This window comes from Xenopus tropicalis, chromosome 9 (genome assembly GCF_000004195.4).
Source record: "Xenopus tropicalis strain Nigerian chromosome 9, UCB_Xtro_10.0, whole genome shotgun sequence".
In the NCBI taxonomy this organism is placed as follows: Eukaryota; Metazoa; Chordata; class Amphibia; order Anura; family Pipidae; genus Xenopus; species Xenopus tropicalis.
The window spans coordinates 42944790-42972216 of NC_030685.2; the positions used below are offsets into that span (position 1 = coordinate 42944790).

Consider the following 27427-nt stretch of genomic DNA (forward strand, 5'->3'; position numbering starts at 1 on the left):
AACATAGGCAATTTCCTACAAAGTCAGTGAGAAATCAAGCTAATAAGATTTGAAAGAAACTTCTGCACCAATGGAGGAGATTTAAAGTAAGTAAAGGATTGTTGTACAGGATAATCTTCTTTCCACTAGGGAGGTGAAATTAATTGTGTGAGAGCGGCATGACAAGCACAGACATTTTAGTGCAACCAAAACATTGGAAGGATTGCAGAGATATATTATCACCCTGATAGAAAGTTGTATAACTGAAACAGTGTGCCAGAAATATGGTCTTGTCAAAGCTTCAGAACCATTAGCTCCTGTCCTGGGCTCTGTACACAAGCTCCATTGGAACTGTTGGGACTTGATTACTTGGTGGTGAAAGAAACTGACAAAGGTTTATAACCTATAAGTTTATTACCTACTGGTAATGACTGAGCATTTTACCTAGTTTGCTGTAGTGGTTCCCACACATGATCAAACCGCTCTCAACACAGCACAGGTTATTTAAGAGACATTTTACATTTTATTTTATTTATCTCTATGGTTGTCCTAAAAGAATACATTCAGATCAAGAAGCAAGTTTTCTGGAATCATCAAAGAATACTTTGTAAAAGACTGTAGACTTTTTTGAATTATTAAATCTAGGACAACCCTTTATCATCCACAGGAAAATGGAGCTTGTGAAGGTGTAATCAAACTTTACTTCATGTGTTGAGGACACTTGAAAATAAAAACATAAATGGTCAAATTATGTGGTAGAGTTTGTGTATGCATTCATAGGCGGAGGGTGATTTTTTTTGTTTGGGGAGGCTAAAGATGGGCAGTGACCCCGATTTGAAAGCTGGAAAGAGGCAGAAGAGAGAGTCAAATTATTCAAGAACTATAAAAAAAAATGAATTAGGAAGACCAATTGCAAAGTTGCTAGGAAAAGGCCATTCTATAACCTACTAAAAGTTAACCTAAAAGTGAACCTCCCCTTTAGATGTGTTTAAGTTAGTTTTATAGAGAGAAAGGCAGTGGGTACTGACATCCCAGGCACATTATATACAGTGAGACGCAGTCTGTATTTACAAAACCAGCACGTTACATGCCATGAGAAGCAGTGGGTACAGATGGCAGATATTCAGGCCCTGGCACTATAACACTGGCACCAATACACAACGTTGGCCCCACTGTAACTAACTACAAATGAACAAATAATGACAAAAGTAAAAAACAAAATAGTAAGTGCAAAAAACAACAAATATATAAAAGCACAATGAGCTTTTTCGGGGGAAAGAGTTAACTTACCATCCATCTGTCAGGGTAGGGGATAGGGATATTATAAATGTCAGGTCAGACAAGAAAAACAATTTCATTTCAACTAGTGATTCAGCCTTTAGAACTGTATAGTACCTGTGGGAGTGGGATGAAATCTGCAGCAAAAGTTGAGAGTTGGTTCTCAGGTAAAGTTACAGCTGCAGATTCTTCTTTTCAGTCTTCATTTCTGCACTGCCTTCAGTTTGCAAAATCTCCCGATCCCTGTGTGCATCTGTGCTTTGATTGGTCAATTTTACGTTATGTCAAGAAAGCTGTGCTCTGATTGGAGAATCCACAAGAAGAAAGATCCAGTCGGAGCACAGCAGAACCGGAGCTTGCCGGAACAGGAGAGTTGCAGGACAGTGCAGAAACGGAGTGAGGTTTTTTTTGTTTTTGTTTTTTTTAAGGTGCCAAGCAGGTTTGGGGAGGCTTAGCCTCCCCTAGCCTTATTGAAAATCTGCCTATGTATACAACACTACTTTGCAAACAAGCACAGGATACACTCCCTATTATCTTCTATTTGGGGGGCAGTTGGAAAGTTTCCAGTGGAAATGGTTCTTCCAATTCCTCAAAATGAAGAGCGGTGGAAGCCCTATACATGGGAGAGGGAGCATAAGCATAGGCTCATAGAGGCTCACAAAATAGTGGCTGCAAAAATGCAAACAAAAAACAGCATTGTAGTAAATTTACTAAAATGCCACCACCAATTGCAGTAGGAGACTATTGGCCCCGATTCACTAAAGTGCGATAAAAATTATCGCACGCTTTTTTGCGTTAAATAAGTCGCGATAATTAGCGCACGATTCACCATAGTATTATCGCGTGCGTTAAGTCGCCATTTTCGCATGCGGTATTTTTCGCACTAGTTTTAACACATGCGTTAATTTCCGCGCTGAAAAGAATACGATCGCATGATTCACTATAACTTAGGTGCGCTAAATATCGCATTCGGCTATGCGAAAATTAACACCTACAGGCAGGCGAAAAATTATAGAAAAGTACAGTAAATGAGTTTTTTCCAATAAAATATGGACTTACAGTGTTATTTATTCAAGTATGTGTCTTTTTACTCAATTTTACTACAGTCTTGGCATGTATGGAATTTCGCTACTAATATACAGTACTATAGCGGTGAATATTTTGTCGCGATAATATACAGTACTATAGCGGTGAATATTTTGTCGCAATAATATACAGTACTGTAGCGGTGAATATTTTGTCGCGCAAAATACATTACTATGTATATTTTGGCGATTTTTTTTTTTCTTGCGACTTGCGGACATTTTGTGGAGGATCATGCCTGGGGTTTCTTATCTGCTACCAGGGAAGAGGCGCTATATTATCAGCATGCTCCTGCGCTCAGGATATGACGACCCGCCGCTGGGGGACTTAGGGGTCCACGAGAGGAAGAGGGCAATCCTGCGCGAGCTAAGAGAAGGTTTGCTCGCCGGGTTTGCCCTTAATGTGGACCTCCGCCAGCTCCAGCGTCTGTGGTCTGACCTGAAGCGTAGGAGTTCAGATCTGGTGGCTGAAATTGCGGAAGGTAATTATTGTACTTTATTATGATTTTACAGTATACGTTCAGTAAAAGATTTAGCAAGTAATTTGAACTAAAGGTACAAATGTAAGAAATTTCAGGGATGACGAAAGTAACATAGTAACATAGTAAGTTCGGTTGAAAAAAGACATACGTCCATCACGTTCAACCATAATGCCAGTGAGGAACTGAAACGTTGGTCACAATAAACCTCTGAATATTATTTCACATCTTTGTGACTCCTTGTGAAAATCCTGTGTGTGCCGTCACCCCAGGTATTATTGTTCCTTATGGTGTGCAGCTTCCCAGCACTTCGTATTGTTTGTGTGTATATATATATACAGTGGTGTGAAAAACTATTTGCCCCCTTCCTGATTTCTTATTCTTTTGCATGTTTGTCACACAAAATGTTTCTGATCATCAAACACATTTAACTATTAGTCAAAGATAACATAAGTAAACACAAAATGCAGTTTTTAAATGAGGGTTTTTATTATTTAGGGAGAAAAAAAATCCAAACCTACATGGCCCTGTGTGAAAAAGTAATTGCCCCCTGAACCTAATAACTGGTTGGGCCACCCTTAGCAGCAATAACTGCAATCAAGCGTTTGCGATAACTTGCAACGAGTCTTTTACAGCGCTCTGGAGGAATTTTGGCCCACTCATCTTTGCAGAATTGTTGTAATTCAGCTTTATTTGAGGGTTTTCTAGCATGAACCGTCTTTTTAAGGTCATGCCACAACATCTCAATAGGATTCAGGTCAGGACTTTGACTAGGCCACTCCAAAGTCTTCATTTTGTTTTTCTTCAGCCATTCAGAGGTGGATTTGCTGGTGTGTTTTGGGTCATTGTCCTGCTGCAGCACCCAAGATCGCTTCAGCTTGAGTTGACGAACAGATGGCCGGACATTCTCCTTCAGGATTTTTTGGTAGACAGTAGAATTCATGGTTCCATCTATCACAGCAAGCCTTCCAGGTCCTGAAGCAGCAAAACAACCCCAGACCATCACACTACCACCACCATATTTTACTGTTGGTATGATGTTCTTTTTCTGAAATGCTGTGTTACTTTTACGCCAGATGTAACGGGACACGCACCTTCCAAAAAGTTCAACTTTTGTCTCGTCGGTCCACAAGGTATTTTCCCAAAAGTCTTGGAAATCATTGAGATGTTTTTTAGCAAAATTGAGACGAGCCTTAATGTTCTTTTTGCTTAAAAGTGGTTTGCGCCTTGGAAATCTGCCATGCAGGCCGTTTTTGCCCAGTCTCTTTCTTATGGTGGAGTCGTGAACACTGACCTTAATTGAGGCAAGTGAGGCCTGCAGTTCTTTATATGTTGTCCTGGGGTCTTTTGTGGCCTCTCGGATGAGTTGTCTCTGCGCTCTTGGGGTAATTTTGGTCGGCCGGCCACTCCTGGGAAGGTTCACCACTGTTCCATGTTTTTGCCATTTGTGGATAATGGCTCTCACTGTGGTTCGCTGGAGTCCCAAAGCTTTAGAAATGGCTTTATAACCTTTACCAGACTGATAGATCTCAATTACTTTTGTTCTCATTTGTTCCTGAATTTCTTTGGATCTTGGCATGATGTCTAGCTTTTGAGGTGCTTTTGGTCTACTTCTCTGTGTCAGGTAGCTCCTATTTAAGTGATTTCTTGATTGAAACAGGTGTGGCAGTAATCAGGCCTGGGGGTGACTACAGAAATTGAACTCAGGTGTGATAAACCACAGTTAAATTATTTTTTAACAAGGGGGGCAATCACTTTTTCACACAGGGCCATGTAGATTTGGAGTTTTTTTTCTCCCTTAATAACGTAAACCTTCATTTAAAAACTGCATTTTGTGTTCAATTATGTTATCTTTGACTAATAATTAACGGTTTTTGATGAGCAGAAACATTTAAGTGTGACAAACATGCAAAAGAATTAGAAATCAGGAAGGGGGCAAATAGTTTTTCACACCACTGTATATGTGTGTATATATATATATATATATATATTATACAGTGGCTTGCAAAAGTATTCGGCCCCCTCGAACTTTTCCACATTTTGTCACATTACAGCCACAAACATGAATCAATTTTATTGGAATTCCACGTGAAAGACCAATACAAAGTGGTGTACACGTGAGAAGTGGAAGGAAAATCATACATGATTCCAAACATTTTTTACAAATAAATAACTGCAAAGTGGGGTGTGCGTAATTATTCAGCCCCCTGAGTCAATACTTTGTAGAACCACCTTTTGCTGCAATTCCAGCTGCCAGTCTTTTAGGGTATGTCTCTACCAGCTTTGCACATCTAGAGACTGAAATCCTTGCCCATTCTTCTTTGCAAAACAGCTCCAGCTCAGTCAGATTAGATGGACAGCGTTTGTGAACAGCAGTTTTCAGATCTTGCCACAGATTCTCGATTGGATTTAGATCTGGACTTTGACTGGGCCAGTCTAACACATGGATATGTTTTGTTTTAAACCATTCCATTGTTGCCCTGGCTTTATGTTTAGGGTTGTTGTCCTGCTGGAAGGTGAACCTCTGCCTCAGTCTCAAGTCTTTTGCAGACTCCAAGAGGTTTTCTTCCAAGATTGCCCTGTATTTGGCTCCATCCATCTTCCCATCAACTCTGACCAGCTTCCCTGTCCCTGCTGAAGAGAAGCACCCCCAGAGCATGATGCTGCCCCCCCATATGTGACAGTGGGGATGGTGTGTTCAGAGTGATGTGCAGTGTTAGTTTTCCGCCACACATAGCGTTTTGCATTCTGGCCAAAAAGTTCCATTTTGGTCTCATCTGACCAGAGCACCTTCTTCCACATGTTTGCTGTGTCCCCCACATGGCTTGTGGCAAACTACAAATGGGACTTCTTATGGTTTTCTGTTAACAATGGCTTTCTTCTTGCCACTCTTCCATAACGGCCAACTTTGTTGACTAATAGTTGTCCTATGGACAGATTCCCCCACCTGAGCTGTAGATCTCTGCAGCTCGTCCAGAGTCACCATGGGCCTCTTGGCTGCATTTCTGATCAGCGCTCTCCTTGTTCGGACTGTGAGTTTAGGTGGACGGCCTTGTCTTGGTAGGTTTACAGTTGTGCCATACTGCTTCCATTTCTGAATGATCGCTTGAACAGTGCTCCGTGGGATGTTCAAGGCTTTGGAAATCTTTTTGTAGCCTAAGCCTGCTTTAAATTTCTCAATAACTTTATCCCTGACCTGTCTGGTGTGTTCTTTGGATTTCATGGTGTTGTTGCTCCCAATATTCTCTGAGGCCGTCACAGAGCAGCTGTATTTGTACTGACATTAGATTACACACAGGCGCACTCTATTTAGTCATTAGCACTCATCAGGCAATGTCTATGGGCAGTTGACTGCACTCAGACCAAAGGGGGCTGAATAATTACGCACACCCCACTTTGCAGTTATTTATTTGTAAAAAATGTTTGAAATCATGTATGATTTTCCTTCCACTTCTCACGCGTACACCACTTTGTATTGGTCTTTCACGTGGAACTCCAATAAAATTGATTCATGTTTGTGGCTGTAATGTGACAAAATGTGGAAAAGTTCGAGGGGGGCGAATACTTTTGCAAGCCACTGTGTGTGTGTGTGTGTGTATATATATAATATATATGTCCTGACAATGAATGTTTTTACTCTGTATTTTGTTGTTTATTTTGAGGCACGGAATAATATATGTATTCTCTCATTGCACTCAATTTGTTTACGGTGCACCTACGTCATATACTCACGTCATTGGGATGAGTTCCCGCCACTTCTTGTTTTTAGGTTTGTCTCACAGTATGTTTGGTAACTTTGAGAAAGGCTGGTTATACAGCCGAAACGTCAGTCTTTGTTATGTTGCTACAATAAATATTTTCGTTTTCATAAGTCCTGTGTGAAGCGGTCCAGTTCTCTCGGAATATATATATATATATATATATATATATATATATATATATATATATATATATATATATATATATATATATATATATATATATATATATATATATATTTATAGAGAAAATAATCATCTGTGGCCAGCACACCCTTCAATGTTTCATCAAAAATACACACACACACATCTATTTTCAAATACATATGCATAAAAAATTTTAAAGCAGGGGGGAAGCAGCAGGGAGCGGCCCATAGTATGAGTCATTTGGGGAAGGGCCACGAATGTTTTAGGGGGCCCTGGCTAACAATGTCTGTGTGTCCTTTGTATTGATGTGAGGGTTCACAGGGGAAGGGGCCATTGGGGGCGTGGGAGGAGGGGGGCCCAAAAAATGTTGTTGTGAGGGGCCCCGTTATTTATGATGGTGTATAAATGTGTATATAGATATATATATATATATATAAGTCAGAGGAGATCAGGCACTCACGTAATAGCAGAGTAAGGATGCCTGGGTGCAGAATTATAATAGAGATACTGCAAAAAGATACCCCGCTCTCACAGGACTTATAAGAAAATAAAAAATTTATTATTGGTCAAACAACTAACGTTTCGGCTGGCGCAGCAGCCTTTCTCAAAGTGACTGTGTGTCAAACAAATCCCCCAATTAAACCCAAAAGTGGCGCCAAAACCAGTATGACATCATCGAGTGGGAGTGTACAACACTAATTCGTCAAGTAAATGAGAAAAGGAGAAAGAAAGAATAATGAAAAAGTGGAAAATGTAATATACAACAGATCTAGATAGGGTAACAGATGTTTAGGTGGAACAAGTGTACAGATCCTGTGCTAGATAAAAAACGTGAATAAAACAGCTGAACCCTATAGGTACTGAACTATAACTCTCACGCGCCGCACAGCTATGATTAGAGCTTAATGTGGTGGTTATGAGTAGACGCGGGGATAGGTAGTAGCGCACACCAGCATGACAGAAATTGCGCATGAGGGAGAAGTTGCCAGATACAGGACAATCTTAACTGTCCTGGTCACAGCTGCCGTGTATGCTGAGGCATATGAGTACCCCGAGTGCGGGGTATCTTTTTGCAGTATGTATATGTATATATATATATATATATATATATATATATATATATATATATATATATATATATATATATATATATATATATATATATATATATATATATATATATATATGTATGTATGTATATGTATAATATATTACACAAAATAACATCTTGCAATACTATGTCACAGAACTTCAGCTGGCGCCTCCTCCCCAGGCACAACCCCAGGCCCTCCAGGCTCCTGTGGCCCACCAGGCTCCACCGGCCCCCGAGGCCCGACCTCCGGCCCCAGAGGCCCCAGGACCTGAAGGCTGAAGAGGCCCCCGAGGCCGAATATGCCCCCGAGGCCCCATCATCGGCCCCAGAGGCCCCATCATCGGCCCCCGAGGCCCCGGACACTGCCCCCCTTCCTTCCTCCCCCAGTTTCCCCCCAGGCCTTTGAGTTCTCCCCCCAGGCCCCGGACTCCCCCCAGGCCAAACGCTGGGCACCAGGTTCTCCTGCGCACAAGGGACCATCAGTGCAGGAGGACCTGGCCAACATCAAGGCCGAGCTGGCCCAGCTCCGGGGGGAAATAGCAGAACTCAGGAGGGATGTCAGAGAACTCAAGGGCAGCAAGCCCTAAGTTTTTTTCCCCCCCAGTTTTTCCCCTTTAATTGTAAAAATAAAATTTTGTTTTATTTTTCTCCTTTTGAACTGAGTAATGTCTAATTATTTATCCTTACTTGATATGGTATTTTATACTTTCATGTAGTTTCCCCTACATGTACATTTATCAGTAACAGCATCAATATCCTATATGGGTTAAATTTTTGCAAATATTCTGCCAACAATTTTGTCTTTAGCCCATTTTGCTGAATAGTAAAACTTGCGTTAATTAGTACGTAGCATATTTTCTGGCGAGTGTGATAACTGCCAATCCAATGTCTTGTTGCCAGAATAATTGCAATATTATATTTGTTCCCATTTAATAAAGTGCCCATAAAATATTTGCCGTTTATTCTGTGTCTAAAATCTCCCACTTAATTTAAGCCACTTTAGCAAACGGACCCCTAAGTATTTGGCTAAATATTCTTAAATACCCCCCCTATTTTATTATCTCTAGCAGTTCTTTTTTTTCCTACTTATATTTGTATTGGTTTTTTGGGGTTTTTTTTGCAAATAAACATTTTTACAGCACCTCTCTAGCACTCTATGCTCTCCCAGGGCAAAATGTCGCCAGTTTTATGCTGCCGATTGTCGCGTGCGTAATGTCGCGACAATTAGCGCTTGCGATAAATAGCGAGCATGCGAAAAATACTGCGCACGCTATTTATTGCGACGAAAATATTGCATGAAATACCGCGCGTAAAATAGCGCGAGTATGCTTATAGTGAATTGTGCGAAAATTAAGACACGATAAAATTTTTACCGAACGCTAAAAATAGCGCACGTTATTTCGCACTTTAGTGAATCGGCCCCTATGTATTCGTCAAGAAAGAACCTGTGAGTAGTAAAACCAAATTGCAAAAAAAGTGGGAAGAGACCCCACATGTGGTGCTGGAAGAATAAAACTCTGACATTCCAGTGTACAAAGTTAAACCAAAAAGTGGACGAAAGGTAGTGCCAACTCTACATAGAAACATGAAATCTTGTGTGTTTATGCCTGTTAAGCAACAGTTTCAGCCCACTGGAACTATAGAGGAAGTTGAGTGTAGGCTTGTCTACAGTCTAGTCTAGTAACAGACAGTACAAAAGTAGGCTGGGAACAGTAAGGCTGCAGGTCTAGCGATATATCTTCAGAACTGTGTGACTCAGCTGTCAATACACCTGAGAAAGAAACTTAAGCTGTTCTTTGTAGATCGCGAAGAGTTCCTCCTGAAAGATATTATCCTAATGATAAAGCTATGACTGCATGATGTTTAATGTTTTTTATAATGGCAGTACACAACAATTCTGTTAAGCATAAGTAATTGATATGTAGGTACTACATAGGTCAAAAAGTGGAGGAAAATGTAAGGGGTTAACAATTGCAGTTGGTGTTCGTGTTCTCTATCTTTATTCTTTGTTACTTCTGTTTCTTCTCTGGCTTTTGTTCTGCTGGGGGCAGGGGGAACAGCAGTTGGCCAATGCATTTTGCCAGTCCCAATATGGCTAACTTCTTATGTCACAGGTGAGCCAACCTAGGTTCAGGAAGTGTGTACTAAAGGAGCTGTTAAGAACTGACCGTTTAAGAGGCACACTTTAAAAGTAGTACTTCTGAAATATTGGGAATTAGAGAGGAGGAAGAGACTAGGAGATTTAAATACAGAGAAGAACAATGAAGCATCTAGTTAAAGGACATGTCAACCCCCCAACCAAAAATTTTAGCAGAGAAAAGCCTCACTGTTTAAATACCTGCCACTCCTGTCCCTCAGAAGCAAACACTGAAGCTGCAGCTTTAAGCAGAAGCTTGAAAAAAAAAGTCCTTGAAGAGGTCAGTCACACGCTCTCAATGACGTCACCTGGCAAAATGGCTGCCGGGTGACACGCAAAACAGAGCAGAAAAGAATGCGGTGGTGCAGGCTGTAGGAGGAGATTGAGGGAGCAGCACTAATGCGGTTTAAGTTGGGGTAAGTTGCCCTATCCATTAGAAGTGAAATTAAAATTAGGGTTGACATCTCCTTTAAAGACTTAATGATTGATGAAAACTGGGAAAGCAAAGAAAAGAGAAAGCAAGTACAGATAAATGTTCTAGCCAAGAAAATTTGGTGTGAGAAACCAAAAGTTTGTTAAAACTTTAATTGCAACTTTTGCATTAAATTGTTGTTTAACCAGAAGAAGGAGAAAGCGGAACAGTGACAACCTAGCATTATTACCTAGTTTTTAACTTTAAAAAAAGAAAAAAAGTTACTCTGTGTCTACAGGAATATCATTTTGACTTTTTTCGAATTAAGCAATTCATTTTGAAATGCAAAACATTCAAAGAACATTGCATGTTCTGAATTTCTAGTACCAACACATCCTTTGTATTAGTTAAATCTCACAAACTGTGCTTAATCGTATCATTTCTGACATCACATATTATAAAAAAGTTATTCACAGCCTCTTAAATATAAATATAGAAGTCACCACTGTTTTATAAAATCTAATGAGATCTAATGACTTTTTATTGTCATAGATCTCCTTGGTAAATTCATTTACTGATGTTGATTTTTTAAAATTTGAACTTCTATTTTATTTAATTATATTAACTTTAAGCTTATATGATATGAGTTCTAAAAGATAGTTTGGTAAAAAAATGTTTTCTCTGTGTTCTCTTTACAGATCATTGGCTGTTGGTAGCAAATCTGGATACAAGTTTTTCTCTCTCTCGTCAGTGGATAAACTCGAGCAGATATATGAATGCAGTAAGTGCCAGTGCTTTGCCAGTGGAGTTTGTTATAGTGTCTCCAAAGGTTTTATTGACTCTCCTACCTGCAACAGATCGTAAAAGGTTGATATATTTCATATTTCTAGGTTATATGTGAACTCCCAATACATTCTAGTAGAGCTGGGCGGTATGACCAAAAATTTATATCACAGTATTTTTCAAAATTATATCGGTGTCACGGTATTTGACGGTAAATTTTTTTTCCATGCATGATTAGGTGTTAACCCCATTTCCTAATAAATTAGAGAATAATTACTGCAGTATTGAAAATCAGAGTCAGGCAAGCGAAGGATCGGCAACAGAAAGTCGTAAGGTAAATCAGGCAGGCTTAGTTTCCCAGGCAAGGCCGCAGACAACATAGCAGAGGAGGAGGCGTTTGATAGCTTTAAATACCCCCCACGCATGCGCAGAACCAGCGCCGTCAGAACCAGCACCTGGGCGCGCGTGTGCGCAACGTCCCGCGGACAATGGGACACGCGCGTGCACGCAAGGAGGTGCGCGAGACCGGGCCGCACTGGTGAGTACCCTGACACCCCGGTATTGCGGTATCTGAAAAATGAATATAGTTTTAAAAGAAAAAAACAAAAAAAACGGTATTCGGTATTAAACGGTATATCGCCCAGCCCTACATTCTAGCAATATTATCCAGTGCTTTAAGGGTAAAAACAGCTCTCTGCAACTCTTACATGAAATGAGCCATTAATTTAACAGGTATATTTGTTCAGGTAAAGAATCCGTTATCTAGAAACTGGTATTCAGAAACCTCTGAATTACGGGAAGGCTGTCTCCCATTTTAATCAAATAATTCAAATTTTTCTTTGTAGATCCATGAGGAGTAACTTCGGTGTTCCTCCTGAAAGATTTTATCTTAATGATTAGAGGCTAATGTTATCTTGTATTAACCCTTTCACTGCCAGCCGTATTGGACAAAGCAGAACTTCTACTGCCAGGGGCTTTTCCTCGGGGGGGACTTTTAGTTTACACAGGAAAACAATATATTGTTTTTTTTCAGAACAACCTAAGCTTTTAAAATATGGTGTAATGTTGTGTAATTCCAATTCTGTAACAAGATATAGGCTTGTAAATGTCTAAAAAAATGAAATTTTTTTTTCCCATAATATAAACATACACCAAAAACAAAAATTATTTTATGCATGAAAATACAACTGATTTGGAAAGTCCCATGTCTCCTGAATGTGCCAATACCATATATATATAGTTTTATGGAGATTTCTCACTTGTATAGGTCAAAAACTCCCTGCAGTACACTACCAAATTTCTACTGCTCCAGAAAGCTGAATACTTTACATTTCAAGGCCAAAAAAGATACAGAAAAATTATACAGAAAATTATACAGAATAGGTAGAAATGTCTGTCTACTCCAAACTACCAAGTTGCAATGCTTTCCTAAAGTTATTGGTTTTTATCAAAATTTGTGAATTTTTTTAAAAATTGCTTCAAAGCTTCCAGTCTATAGTATCTTATCTCCTACAGGTCAGAAAGTAACCAGATAAAACACCCTAAATATGAATGCCAGGGTTTCACCGAACAGTTTGATGCCCAATATGCATAGGTTTACCTAAGTATGTGGCATGTAGGGGCCCCAATGTGAACATACCCCATATGATCTATCATTTCTGTCATTTCAGGTTCTGCAAAATCAACACATTTACATCATTATATGTGGGATAACGCTAGTAAAATGTACATTCACCCCAAAAAGTCATATTTTTGGAAAGTACACATTCCCCTGAAGCTAAAATAGGTACCCATGTATTTCTACTCCAAAGTACCAAGCCGCAAAGCTTTCCTAAAGTTGGCAATTTTGGTTACCTTTTCAAAAATCCTCTCAGAGCTTCCAGTTTGCAGCATCTTATCTTCCACGTATCATTAGGTACCAAGATAAAACCCTAAATATGAACCCCAGAGGTCTACTGAACAGTTTGATGCCCACTGTACATAGGGTTATCAAAGCACATGGCACTTAGAGACCCCCCAAATATACCTTGTGCACACTAATTTTATGGCTTACCTGTACCTAATTCATAAACACATGGCAGTTTTATGAGGGGTAGAAGCTGCAGAAATGTAGCATGACCCCTAAAAACTATATGTTTTTGAAAAGTACACATTCTGACAAATCCAACATGGGTAAAGAAGACTTTCTACACCAAAGTACCAATCTGGAAAGCTTTCCTAAAGTTAATGGTTTTTATGACTTTACTGAAAAAGGCCTACAATTGTAGCAATTTGCCATATTTATCTTACAACATTTCTTACGTATAATGACACATCACCCTAAATATGAATGCCAGCGGTCTACTGAACAGTTTGATGTCCAATATGCAAAGATTTACCAAAGTATGTGGTTTACAGAGGCACCCAAATGAAAATATTATAGGAATTTTCTCAGCTGCCAACTCAACTTCAGCAAAAAAAGCCCAATGCCAGTGTATTATGTGCCGTAAGACCCCCTAACTGTACAGGAAAACCCAGAAAACCATATATTTTTGGAAAGTACACATTCTGACAAATCCAACAAGGGTAAAGAGTCCTTTCTACACCAAAGTACCAATCTTGCAAAGCTTTCCTAAAGTTAGTGGTTTTTATGACATTTCAGAAAATTGCATAAACATGTTGCAATTTGCCGCATTTATCTCACACAATTTCTTGCATACATAGGAAAATCACCCCAAATAGGAACACCTAAGGTCTACTGAACAGTTTGATGCCCAATATGCACAGATATACCAAAGTCTGGGGTATGTACAGACCCCAAAATAAAAATAGCGCATATGGATTTCTCACCTGCCAACTCAGCTTTTGCATACAGAGCCCCCTGACCGTGTATTATGTGCCGTAACACCCCCTAACTATACAGAGACCCCCAGAAAACCATGGCACGCTGTCAAAATAAACAGTTTTTAGGGAAACAAAGAAAAAAGTAGTAAAATGAAAAAAAAATTTTAAAAGGTTTTTGTGAGTTTGTGTATACATGTGCACATGTAAAAGATGTGTGACAGTGTGCAATTGTGTATGAGTGTATATAAATATGCAAAGCGGAAAAAAAAACCTGTGCTAAATTGTGTGCTGTATGTGCAAAAGTGTGTATACATGAAAATAAAATCGCACTAACCTGTCCTGAAGCACGGATCGCTTGCTTGGTCCTTCTGGCTGCAGTCCTCTGGAGGAAGTAGGTCTGAGGCAACGCTGGGGGGGGAAACAGTACAAGCAGCAGACGCGATGCGCTCGCGCATTAGCCACTGGTCTGGGAAACATAATTTATGGTCATATATTCTTTTGTAATTTCTGCTGGTTTCTGCTGATCTGTAGCTTCCTGGAAATCTACAGTGGCTTGCAAAAGTATTCGGCCCCCTTGAACTTTTCCACATTTTGTAACATTACAGCCACAAACATGAATCAGTTTTATTGGAATTCCACGTGAAAGACCAATACAAAGTGGTGTACACGTGAGAAGTGGAAGGAAAATCATACATGATTCCAAACATTTTTTACAAATAAGTAACTGCAAAGTGGGGTGTGCGTAATTATTCAGCCCCCTTTGGTCTGAGTGCAGTCAGTTGCCAATAGACATTGCCTGATGAGTGCTAATGACTAAATAGAGTGCACCTGTGTGTAATCTAATGTCAGTACAAATACAGCTGCTCTGTGACGGCCTCAGAGGTTGCCTAAGAGAATATTGGGAGCAACAACACCATGAAGTCCAAAGAACACACCAGACAGGTCAGGGATAAAGTTATTGAGAAATGTAAAGCAGGCTTAGGCTACAAAAAGATTTCCAAAGCCTTGAACATCCCACGGAGCACTGTTCAAGCGATCATTCAGAAATGGAAGGAGTATGGCACAACTGTAAACCTACCAAGACAAGGCCGTCCACCTAAACTCACAGGCCGAACAAGGAGAGCGCTGATCAGAAATGCAGCCAAGAGGCCCATGGTGACTCTGGATGAGCTGCAGAGATCTACAGCTCAGGTGGGGGAATCTGTACATAGGACAACTATTAGTCGTGCACTACACAAAGTTGGCCTTTGTGGAAGAGTGGCAAGAAGAAAGCCATTGTTACCAGAAAACCATAAGAAGTCCCGTTTGCAGTTTGCCACAAGCCATGTGGGGGACACAGCAAACATGTGGAAGAAGGTGCTCTGGTCAGATGAGACCAAAATGGAACTTTTTGGCCAAAATGCAAAACGCTATGTGTGGCGGAAAACTAAAACTGCACATCACTCTGAACACACCATCCCCACTGTCAAATATGGTGGTGGCAGCATCATGCTCTGGGGGTGCTTCTCTTCAGCAGGGACAGGGAAGCTGGTCAGAGTTGATGGGAAGATGGATGGAGCCAAATACAGGGCAATCTTGGAAGAAAACCTCTTGGAGTCTGCAAAAGACTTGAGACTGGGGCAGAGGTTCACCTTCCAGCAGGACAACGACCCTAAACATAAAGCCAGGGCAACAATGGAATGGTTTAAAACAAAACATATCCATGTGTTAGAATGGCCCAGTCAAAGTCCAGATCTAAATCCAATGGAGAATCTGTGGCAAGATCTGAAAACTGCTGTTCACAAACGCTGTCCATCTAATCTGACTGAGCTGGAGCTGTTTTGCAAAGAAGAATGGGCAAGGATTTCAGTCTCTAGATGTGCAAAGCTGGTAGAGACATACCCTAAAAAGACTGGCAGCTGTAATTGCAGCAAAAGGTGGTTCTACAAAGTATTGACTCGGGGCTGAATAATTACGCACACCCCACTTTGTAGTTATTTATTTGTAAAAAATGTTTGGAATCATGTATGATTTTCGTTCCACTTCTCACGTGTACACCACTTTGTATTGGTCTTTCACGTGGAATTCCAATAAAATTGATTCATGTTTGTGGCTGTAATGTGACAAAATGTGGAAAAGTTCAAGGGGGCCGAATACTTTTGCAAGCCACTGTATGTTTACTAAACCTTAACTACTCCCTGCTTAATTTGTTCTGTTTGTGTACTAACTTTGATATGGTTATTGTCCTCGGGGTGCATTCATCTCTAAATTATCAGAAATTATTATTAGGGATATTCACTACCATGGTAAGTGCTATTGGCAATGTGCTTTCTGCAAAGAGGTTTTGAGCTGTATTTGTATTTCAGCATTAGTTGTATCAATGGCTAACAATAATTGTGTGCTGGCTCGCTCGCACCAGCCCTACTGGTGACCGGGACTGGTCTGGGAATCGTATGTATATTTCTGTCATACTTCCAAATGACTTTTATAATGTTAAACAGCAAGCAGCCTATACTTGCATATAAAAGATTCGGGAGAGCTTCTTACCCTCCCACAGCAGTATTCATTCTAGCCCTGTAGGGCAGGGTTTTCATCCAAGGGAAGTCTGCTGTCTGCCCAGAACTAGTTCTACTGGGATGGGTGGAGGAATGTTACTGCCTGCTGCCTAATCACTGAAGGAAGCCCAATGTGAATCAGCCATATGCGCTGCCAATGCTTAATATGCATTTAGATTTAGATGTAAAGAATAACCACCAATCCCTATGATTTGTGAAAAGACTAGTAATCTGGTAATGGAATTTGCTAACCCTTTGAATGAAGACTAATTCATTTTATTACAACAAACTTTGAGGCAAACTTCCAGCCTGTAACTCAGTAGTAGCGGCTGCATGTCCCACCCTAGGCTTATACTCGAGTCAATAAGTTTTTCCAGTTTTCTTAGGTAAAATTAGGTACCTAGGCTTATATTCGGATCGGCTTATACTCGAGTATATACGGTATCTGGGTTCTAGTACTTATTGAATGAACCTTTTTTTTCTTTGTTGATTATTTCACTGGCAGTTCTGGGTCTTTTTCTTGAATAGTTAGCCCTTGATTTTTGACCTGCTTTTGGGTCCCGTGATGGACTACTCATCCTCATCCCTAACATCCTTCTATGGCTCTCTGTCTTTCTTTCTCTCTTTGGTTAGTTTTTTCCTCTGGGTCTGCTAAGTGTACCTCCTCTCATTACAACCAATTGATCCTCTTGAAAATTACCTAGTCTCATTTATTTGCTACTCCAGATTTGGCCTCTTTATAAATTTGTGTTGGGGCTGTCCCTGTGTGGGTATATATACGTTGGCTTCTGTTGTGGGCGCATTTATATGGCAATTAGGTGCCATCATCATGTATTTGTGCCTTGTGTGATCTGTCCTTGACTGCCTTAAGGTGACCATACTTTGCGAGGTCGCAAAGCAAGCTGATTTTCTCCCTATATCCCCACCTATGGGTGGGCGATATCTTTCTGGCTAATTTGGTTGTTTGGCCCTGGGGGGTGTCCATCATTTTGGGGACCGCATCAAAGAGCCAATGCGGTCCCCGATCCAACTGATTTTTAAACCTGTCCGATCAAGATATGCCCGATTTCAGGCCAGATGTCAGGCAAGCCTGTTGTTTAAGGGACCGATATCGGCAGTTGGAATTGGCCGTGTATGGCCACCTTTGGTGTGCACTGCAAATCTGCCATGTACACATCATTGTCTGTGTTTGCTTTTTGCTAATTATTATTCATCTCTATTACTGAGCAGTCTGAGCAATCTGCCAGGGTTCACTTTTAGCCATATTAAGTGTTTCTGTGGTTCTGCAATTTGTCCCTTGACTGCATTGTTACATAGTTAATTACATAGGGTTGAAAAAAGACCAGAGTCCATCAAGTTCAACCCATCCAAGTAAACCCAGCACACACAACCCACACCTGCCAATCTATACACTCACATACATAAACTATATATACAACCACTAATACTAACTGTAGATATTAGTATCACAATAGCCTTGGGTATTCTGATTGTTCAAGAACTCATCCAGGCCCCTCTTAAACGCATTGACTCCCTTGTTGCGGGCAACTAATCTCCCAGATATGACATCCCACTGGTGAACATATAAATCGGCGGTGGGATGTCATATCGGGGAGATTAGTCGCGGGCGGGTTAATGATGATAATTTCAGCAGTAGTAAAAAAAAAAAAAAAACATCCTGAAGGAATGGGTAAAGCCACAAACTCCCTCTATTTCCCTATTTATCTGAAAACCATCCTATCTAATCACTATGGATTGGATAGAAGTCTCCATGAAAAAGGAAAAAAGAGTTAAAAAATTCTTTGAAACATGGGAAAGCTATATAGCAACATTATCTACTGAGAAACGACAGTTAGTGGCTCTTGCTTCCAGGAAACTTCTTAGTATAATGAAAGAATGATTTGCCAGAATCATCCAGTTGACATAAGATAAACAGGTGTAATTGAATATACTGATAACATTTGTATAACAACAAAAATATCTAAGCCTTCTGTGCATATATGATATAGAGAATACATAATGAACCAGCAAAATGTCATGTCGTAGGAAACGAAATCAGAAGATTGAAATTGAATTAGTAATATTTATCGAAAGCTGTATGTAACACAATTAAACAATATCATGCCTGTACAAACAGTCTTTTATTTTCCATTAACCAATAAAATGATTTAAAAAAAAAAAAAATTAATGCCAGTGGTTTGTTGTCCAGTATACATAATATTTTGTCAGATAGACACCTCAAAATAAAAATGGTGCAAATGGCTGACACTTTGCAAATTAAGCACCCTTCATTTTGTGGGTTGTAAGATATGTAAGAATACCCCAGTAAACAATATCTTTTTGGAAAATGCACATTCTGCCTAATCAAAAACAGATAAATATGACTAATATTTCAAACTGCAGAGCTATGAAAGCAATAAATGTGATTTCACCTTGTAAATCCTGTGATCTAAATCATAGCTTAGACCAACAATAGCTATGCAGAACTAAAATTTTTAAAAAATGGCTAAAATAAAAGCAAAAAAACAACTGAAATAAGAACAAAGAAATGTCAACCCCAAAAATAATTTTTTGCCTAATAAAAGAAAAACAATTCTAAGCAACTTTCCAATATCTATTTATTAAAAATGGTTAGAGCTTTAATAGTTATTTGTAAATGTAATAACTATAGAAAGCAGCATTTGCTAAACTCCTGGTTGTGCCAAGCTCCTCCAGCAAGACAGCTCTGTAAAATCTGCTGGTGTTTGTTGCATTGTTTTAAATGCCAGAGGCATCAGGGCAGACAGTAGGTAGACACTGCTTTTAATAGCAGTTATATATACAAATAAGTAAAAGGCCATTACAAATATGTAAGGAATGTATATTGCAAAATTGCTTAAAATTAGTTTTAATTTTATTAGGCAAATTAGTTTTGGGGTTGACTTGTCCTTTAAAGGGTCACAGAAATCATGTCCTTCTAGGCTGTTTATTGAAAAGTCATATGTTGGTAGAGTGCTAGGGAAGTTGAAATGGCTCCTTTTAATTCTTCTAGAATAGTGAAATTTGTAAGAATTGCTGTTAACCAGTTTTTTTCTTAAAGCATTTTTTAAAATTTTAGTTTTAAAAGTGGTTTCATTCTTAGAAAGAACTTACTTTTATTAACTGTTATAATAACTAATAGCACACAGGTTCCAACAAAAATTTGCTTAGTGGACAAAGTAAAAAAACACAAAAGTGAAAAATAAAATGAACAATAAGAATATTGACCCCTTCCCTAAAGTATACTTCACTGAGTACCACTCTGTGTAAGTTTGCATTAGTTAGGCCTAGATTTTTGTGTACACATGTACTTTAGTATCAGACTTCCTCTTTCAGGAAAATCCTTCATTCCTGGGGCCAGAGTCTGTTCAGCTCTCTCCTCTCTCCCTTCTCCTGCTCCCCCCTCCCATAAGAATTCATAAGTACAGGTATAGGACCCATTATCCAGAATGCTCGGGACCAGGGGTATTCCGGATAAGGGGTCTTTCCGTAATTTGGATCTCAATACCTTAAGTCTACTAAAAAATCAATAAAACATTAATTAAACCCAATAGGATTGTTTTCCATCCAATAAGGATTAATTATATCTTAGTTGGAATCAATTACAAGGTTCTGTTTTATTTCTGCATAGAAAAAGGAAATCAGTTTTAAAATTCTGAATTATTTGATTTAAATGGAGTCTATGGGAGACGGGCATTCCGTAATTCGTAGCTTTCTGGATAACGGGTTTCCGGATAAGGGGTCCGATACCTGTATTCACTCCCCCTCCCATCAGAATGTGTGATCTGAGCTACCAGTAGCTAGAGCTGCAACAAAGAAGTTACTGGGACCAAGCTAAAATGGCAGCTGCTATCTTAAACAAGGAAGCTTCTAGGGCTGCTTACTCAGGTAAGGTAAAGCTTTTCTGCAGAATAAATATAGCATTCTAGGTGGCAAAATTGTGGCTAATCTATTGGTAGTAAAATGACAAAATTACTTTCCTTCTCCTTTAAGTCCCATTGGAGAAATGTGTTGTATTTCCCCTTTTTATTTTTTTAGGCTTAGGTCCTGTGCATCAGATTGCATCCAGTATTACCAATTATTATGAAATTTGATGGGTACAGTGGCTTGCAAAAGTATTCGGCCCCTTGAACTTTTCCACATTTTGTCACATTACAGCCACAAACATGAATCAATTTTATTGGAATTCCACGTGAAAGACCAATACAAAGTGGTGTACACGTGAGAAGTGGAATGAAAATCATACAGGATTCCAAACATTTTTTACAAATAAATAACTGCAAAGTGGGGTGTGCGTAATTATTCAGCCCCCTGAGTCAATACTTTGTAGAACCACCTTTTGCTGCAATTCCAGCTGCCAGTCTTTTAGGGTATGTCTCTACCAGCTTTGCACATCTAGAGACTGAAATCCTTGCCCATTCTTCTTTGCAAAACAGCTCCAGCTCAGTCAGATTAGATGGACAGCGTTTGTGAACAGCAGTTTTCAGATCTTGCCACAGATTCTCGATTGGATTTAGATCTGGACTTTGACTGGGCCATTCTAACACATGGATATGTTTTGTTTTAAACCATTCCATTGTTGCCCTGGTTTTATGTTTAGGGTCATTGTCCTGCTGGAAGGTGAACCTCCGCCCCAGTCTTAAGTCTTAAGCAGACTCCAAGAGGTTTCTCTTCCAAGATTGCCCTGTATTTGGTTCCATCCATCTTCCCATCAACTCTGACCAGCTTCCCTGTCCCTGCTGAAGAGAAGCACCCCCAGAGCATGATGCTGCCACCACCATATTTGACAGTGGGGATGGTGTGTTCAGAGTGATGTGCAGTTTTAGTTTTCCGCCACACATAGCGTTTTGCATTTTGGCCAAAAAGTTCCATTTTGGTCTCATCTGACCAGAGCACCTTCTTCCACATGTTTGCTGTGTGCCCCACATGGCTTGTGGCAAACTGCAAACGGAACTTCTTATGGTTTTCTGTTAACAATGACTTTCTTCTTGCCACTCTTCCATAAAGGCCAACTTTGTGCAGTGCACGACTAATAGTTGTCCTATGGACAGATTCCCCCACCTGAGCTGTAGATCTCTGCAGCTTGTCCAGAGTCACCATGGAAAACAAATAATAAAGCCTAAAGTCTAAATAATGTTTATAACAAAGTAAATATAAACAATAATAACTGAAGCCCCAAATAAATCAAAACCCGTACCAAATGGATAAGTAAGGTCCAGGTGTGAACACCCCAGACCTAGCGTAATTGCAAAGAATCTCTGGGTGCCCCAAATAAAAAATTTGCAAATGATGCAGAATCAGAAAAAGCTCACCAGAGTCCACAAATGGTCCGGTTGCTCAGGGCCCCGAACCCGTAGCTGGAGGGAGAATCTATATCATACACAGTTGAGCTCCAAACATCTCCGGACACGATATGCTGCTAAAACCAGGTCTTTATTATTCCATCTAAAAGCTAGCTTTTAGATGGAATAATAAAGACCTGGTTTTAGCAGCATATCGTGTCCGGAGATGTTTGGAGCTCAACTGTGTATGACAGAGTCACCATGGGCCTCTTGGCTGCATTTCTGATCAGCGCTCTCCTTGTTCGGCCTGTGAGTTTAGGTGGACGGCATTGTCTTGGTAGGTTTACAGTTGTGCCATACTCCTTCCATTTCTGAATGATCGCTTGAACAGTGCTCCGTGGGATGTTCAAGGCTTTGGAAATCTTTTTGTAGCCTAAGCCTGCTTCAAATTTCTCAATAACTTTATCCCTGACCTGTCTGGTGTGTTCTTTGGACTTCATGGTGGTGTTGCAGCTGTATTTGTACTGACATTAGATTACACACAGGTGCACCCTATTTAGTCATTAGCACTCATCAGGCAATGTCTATTGGCAACTGACTGCACTCAGACCAAAGGGGGCTGAATAATTACGCACACCCCACTTTGCAGTTATTTATTTGTAAAAAATGTTTGGAATCATGTATGATTTTCGTTCCACTTCTCTCGTGTACACCACTTTGTATTGGTCTTTCACGTGGAATTCCAATAAAATTGATTCATGTTTGTGGCTGTAATGTTACAAAATGTGGAAAAGTTCAAGGGGGCCGAATATTTTTGCAAGCCACTGTAAATGTCAAGTGACGCCTCTATTACATATATTATTTGTTTCATATATCTATAAATTTTTAAGTTTCAAATAGTTTAATTTAACAAATTCAATACCAATATTGCCCAATAAAAGACTTCAAAACATATATATTTTCCATATTATCACCTAGCGTATATAGATTTCATTCCCTTCACTTTTTTCATTCATCTAATCCAGTGCTGTCCAACTTCTACGGTGCCGAGGGCCGGAATTTCTCTAGCATACATGGTGGAGCGCCGCTAATGGAAGCCAGTTTTGACCACTCCCCTTTTTGAAACCACACCCACTTCAAACCACACCTATTTTATCACAATGGTGGTAGCACAGCAAAATCCCAAATGCTTGGTCCTTACTGTGGGGATATCAACCATCATTCATATGTGAAAGAATTATGTCATATTAAGATATACCCTTAAATTCCATATGCCTCCTCCTCCCCTGTGGATAGCACAGCAACCCCCAGTACATAATTACACACCTTTGGGACCATTTAATGGCTATTTCCAACTGCTAACAAACTCTCACAGCAAACCCCTGCCAGGTTCACCTCCCACAAGCAGCATAGGGCAAGCAGATTATGGCACACACAGGCAGCACTCTGCCTTTCCTATGCTGTCTGTGTGTGCCATACTCTGCCTGCCCTATGCTGCCTCTATGTGCCATACTTTGCCTGCCCTATCCTGCCTGTGTGTGCCATACTCTGCCTGCCCTACCCTGACTGTGTGTGCCATACTCTGCCTGCCCTACCATTCCTGTGTGTGCCATACCCTCCCTGACCTATGCTGCCTGTGTGTGCCATACTCTACCTGCCCTATGCTGGCTGTATGTGCCATACTCTGCCTACAGTACCTATGTCTGATGTGTGAAGAAGTGAACAATGGGAGTGATTACAGTCTGAGCCTGAGGTGTGAACACTGCAGGGGGTGAACAATGCAGGTATTAAAAGGTGTGAAAAACACAGGGGATTACATCTTTAAACAATACAGAGGGATTACAGCCTGAATCTGAGGTGAGAACCATGCAGGGGGCCAGTTAATCTCAGTACTGATACCATTTAACGCTTACTTAAAGGTAAGCCATCAAAGCAGCCAGACAGGTGGGGGGCCACACAGAGGGGGGTCGCGGGCCGCATGTGGCCCGCGGGCCGCCAGTTGGACAGCACTGATCTAATCTATTCCAAACATACTCAATTTCATCTGTTTTCCTTCATGTGCATACTCAAAATGTTTATATAAGGGATTAACAATATCTTTATTTTTCAATCCTCTCAAGTGTTCTCTTAATCTTGTTCTTGATTGTCTTATAGTTCGTCCTACATACAGGGAACCACATTCACAATGTAGACAGTAAACCACATATTGTGTTTGACATGATATGTAAGTCTCAGTTTTTTATTCTTTATCTGTATTTTTACTTAAAAAACATTTTACATTACCACTATATTTACATGACTTACAAGGTTTGCACGGAAAAAAGCCTTTGACTTCGCCCAGTCATGACCATCCTTTCTTTCTACTTTCATATAGTTTTAGGGGCTACAGTCCCTGCTATTGACATAGCTTACCGACTTACCACACCTGGTTTAATATCCAATGTTTTTAACACTGGATCTGCCTGTAAAATGTTCCAACTTCTTTTAATTGTTTTACACATTTGTTTATATTGGACCCCAAAATCTAGGATACATCTTATTTCTTCTTTCTTCCCTATTATACTAGTTTTTTTCTCTCCTACATATTGGTTGCCCAATAAAATAAAAGCCCTCACTTTTTTCTTTTTCCCTCTGATCAACTACTCTTTGTAAAGCCATTTCTAGATCACTGTTTTTATATCCTCTTTCCCCTAACCGCTCACATTCTTGTCTCGCTAGTTCGTGGAATACCTCATAACTGGAGCAGTTTCTATATAGTCTCACCAATTGTGCATATGGTGTTTATTTTACTGTGTGTTCTGGATGAAAAGAATTGTATTACCTACAACTGGTTTTCTAAACAGTTGTATTAATTTCTCGGCATAAAAAGTAAAATCTAGAAAATTAATTGTTTGTACATATTTAATATCTTAAAGATTACTATTAAAGGAGACATATCCTATAAAAAAGATGAATGTGCCAGGGAATTATACTCCTCTAGATATAGAAGGATTGTGCTTAAAAAGTTGTGTTTCTGACTGATTTTTTGAGAAATTCCAGCAAAACCCCACTAGCCCCGCCCATCCGTTCCACTTCCTGCTGGCTGAATTCTCTGGATGAGCTGGGGAGCTGGTGGCCCTCAGTACCCTGCACTGTAGGATAGGAACCAATCAGCAGCTAGGCTGACCTGATAGGGAACTGAAGCCTGTCTGTGCTTGTGTGAGTGCAGGGCTGTGATTAGCTCTCCCCCTCCTACTGTGCTTCTGGCAGGGACAGTTAGGACACGCCCACTCTTCATTTCAAACGCGGACAGAGAAGTGAGAGGATCTATAGGGAGCTCCAATAAAGGGGCCATTGTTACAGATAGGGTTAATGTTTAGCCCAAAGGGAAACCAGCACCGGATATTATTCATAATTGCCTACAGGGTTAGGGTTTTCCCATTTATCCAATATGTCTCCTTTAACATAGTGTAAAAAGCTGGGTAGCTCCTTTGCTTCTCCATCCCATACCATGATAACATCATCAATGTAGCAATACTATTTAACTATGTTCTCAAGGTATGGGTTTTCCGCTATAATATATTTGTCTATAATTATAATACACATTGTATGTGAGGATAAATTCCACAGCGTCTAATAGGAACCTCACTTGCTCATCTGATTTTAGATATCTACATAAATACATATTGACTGCCTTCAGCCCATCAACATGATTTATTTATGAGTATAATGTAGGGATGCGCCGAACCCCTGAACCCACCCTGATGGATTGTGCCGAATACCGAACTGAATCCGAATTGGAATATGGTAATTAGGATCGGTAAGGGTGTCAGGGAAACACCACTCAGACGCGCCTGACAACGTGACTGGGAACAAGGGGGTTACACTCAGTCACCTTTTACACAGGTTAGACTAACATCAAGCACCCCCAAACAAACCACCGCCCCAAATACACTATTCGCTGCCACCATCTATCATTAACAAGCGATAGAAACCTAATTACACATATGTATCACACACAAACTTTCTTACTGCAGTTAGGGTTAGTTCTCACTAATTTAACAGCACACTAGCAGCCACAGGGTTAAAATTACAGTCAAACCCACCCCCCTGCTAGCAGCCCACTAGTTAATTAGCATCTACACAGAATCTGCCCTCTACCCAATACACACACAACCAAACAGTTAATACACCTAGGCCTGAGCAGTCATACGAGGTACGTGGGAATCGATATAGAGCCAAAGGACTAAACTTATTAAATTTTATATTTAATATTACCAGGGTAAACCGTGCAGTTTTAAAAAGATGTTACAACAGAGAAACATACATGCAAAACAGTCAATAAAATAAACGGGGATAAAAACACAGAGAAAACCCTAGTACGTTACCAAGTGATCTGTTGTGCCCTCTGAGGCAAGAGGTTGAAAGTCCTGAGCCCATCCCCCAACATAAGTTGCATAAGTTGAGGCCTCCAGAATGAGCTAAAGAATACCTGGGCATGCATGCTTTTATCCCCCACTGGGCCCCTCCCTCATTACCGTATGCATGAGGAGGGAGTGCCCAGGAACTGGTCACATGACCCCTTTGGGTGGTCCCCACCCACCCTCTTTAGAGAGCTGTACTTCTCATGCCAGTTTCTTTTCATATATAATATTGGTACTTGCCAGATCTCAATATTATTATGAAAATAGGGAATTGTTTCAACCTATATGTGGGCGATCAAAATGATACCAAACAATGAGGGGTGTCTCATGTCCCAGCCCCCCAGAAACCATCCCTCCTAAGTGGGGGGTATAGGCAGTCCCTGTTTGGTATCATTGAGAAGCATGCGGCCCCCTCATAAACCCTATGTGTGTTGTGAGGATGTGGACCCTAAAGCAGCCGAGATATGGATCTATTTCTATAATCCATATTTTCTGATAGCTGCACCCCCCCTGCTGTTCTAGGCCCACAACTGACTTCTTCGATCATAGATCAAAGAAACCAGCTTTCTGCTTCCACGGGCTGGCCCCGCATTGTCTGATGAAGTTGTTTATGTTGTCACCTTCCACAGTCCTGGTTGTGTCTTTAGGGGATATTTGTGAATTACCCCCTACTGGGAAGGGTTTCCCTCAAATGTGGATTTAAACCAGACTTTTCTAAATTGAAAATTTAAAATCTATGTGGAGCCTTACTGCTCCAACATGACAAAGGGTTTTAAAGTCGGTGGGGCATGGCGAAAAATTTTTCCCCCTAAAATTTAACCCTTTCTGAATGCTAGTTAACATATGCTAATTAGGATTCGGTTCGGCCGGGACCGTGGATTCAGGACGAATCCCGGTTTCTCCAATTTACAGTAGATATCTTGGATAAAGTGTCCTGACTATTCCTTATACTGTATATGCTGGTGTATCCTTAACAATATCATTAAGATAATTGTCTGCATATGCACTAAGATCCTCTGTTAAACTTCCTATACTTGAGACTGTTGGTCTTCCAGGGGGACAAGAAACATTTTTATGTAACTTAGGAAGGGCATAGATCTGTGCCATAATTGGGTTTTCCCTCCATATATAATCAAATTCTGATTTATTTAGAATATTTTTACTCCTTGCTTCCATCAACAACTGTTGCAATCCCTTTTTATATCTTTCATCTATCAGG

General features: G+C 40.2%; 1 protein-coding gene across 4 annotated transcripts in view; it reads left to right on the plus strand.

The window, feature by feature from the left end:
* The window catches only part of wipi2 (WD repeat domain, phosphoinositide interacting 2), a 327029-nt gene that overhangs the window by 39773 nt on the left and 259829 nt on the right, over positions 1-27427 (plus strand). For all 4 annotated transcript variants that reach the window (XM_031893131.1, XM_018097367.2, XM_031893132.1 and 1 more), the window contains exon 2: positions 11064-11146. In XM_031893131.1, the coding sequence (XP_031748991.1) occupies positions 11064-11146 (83 nt within the window). The remainder of the gene's footprint in view (positions 1-11063; positions 11147-27427) is intronic.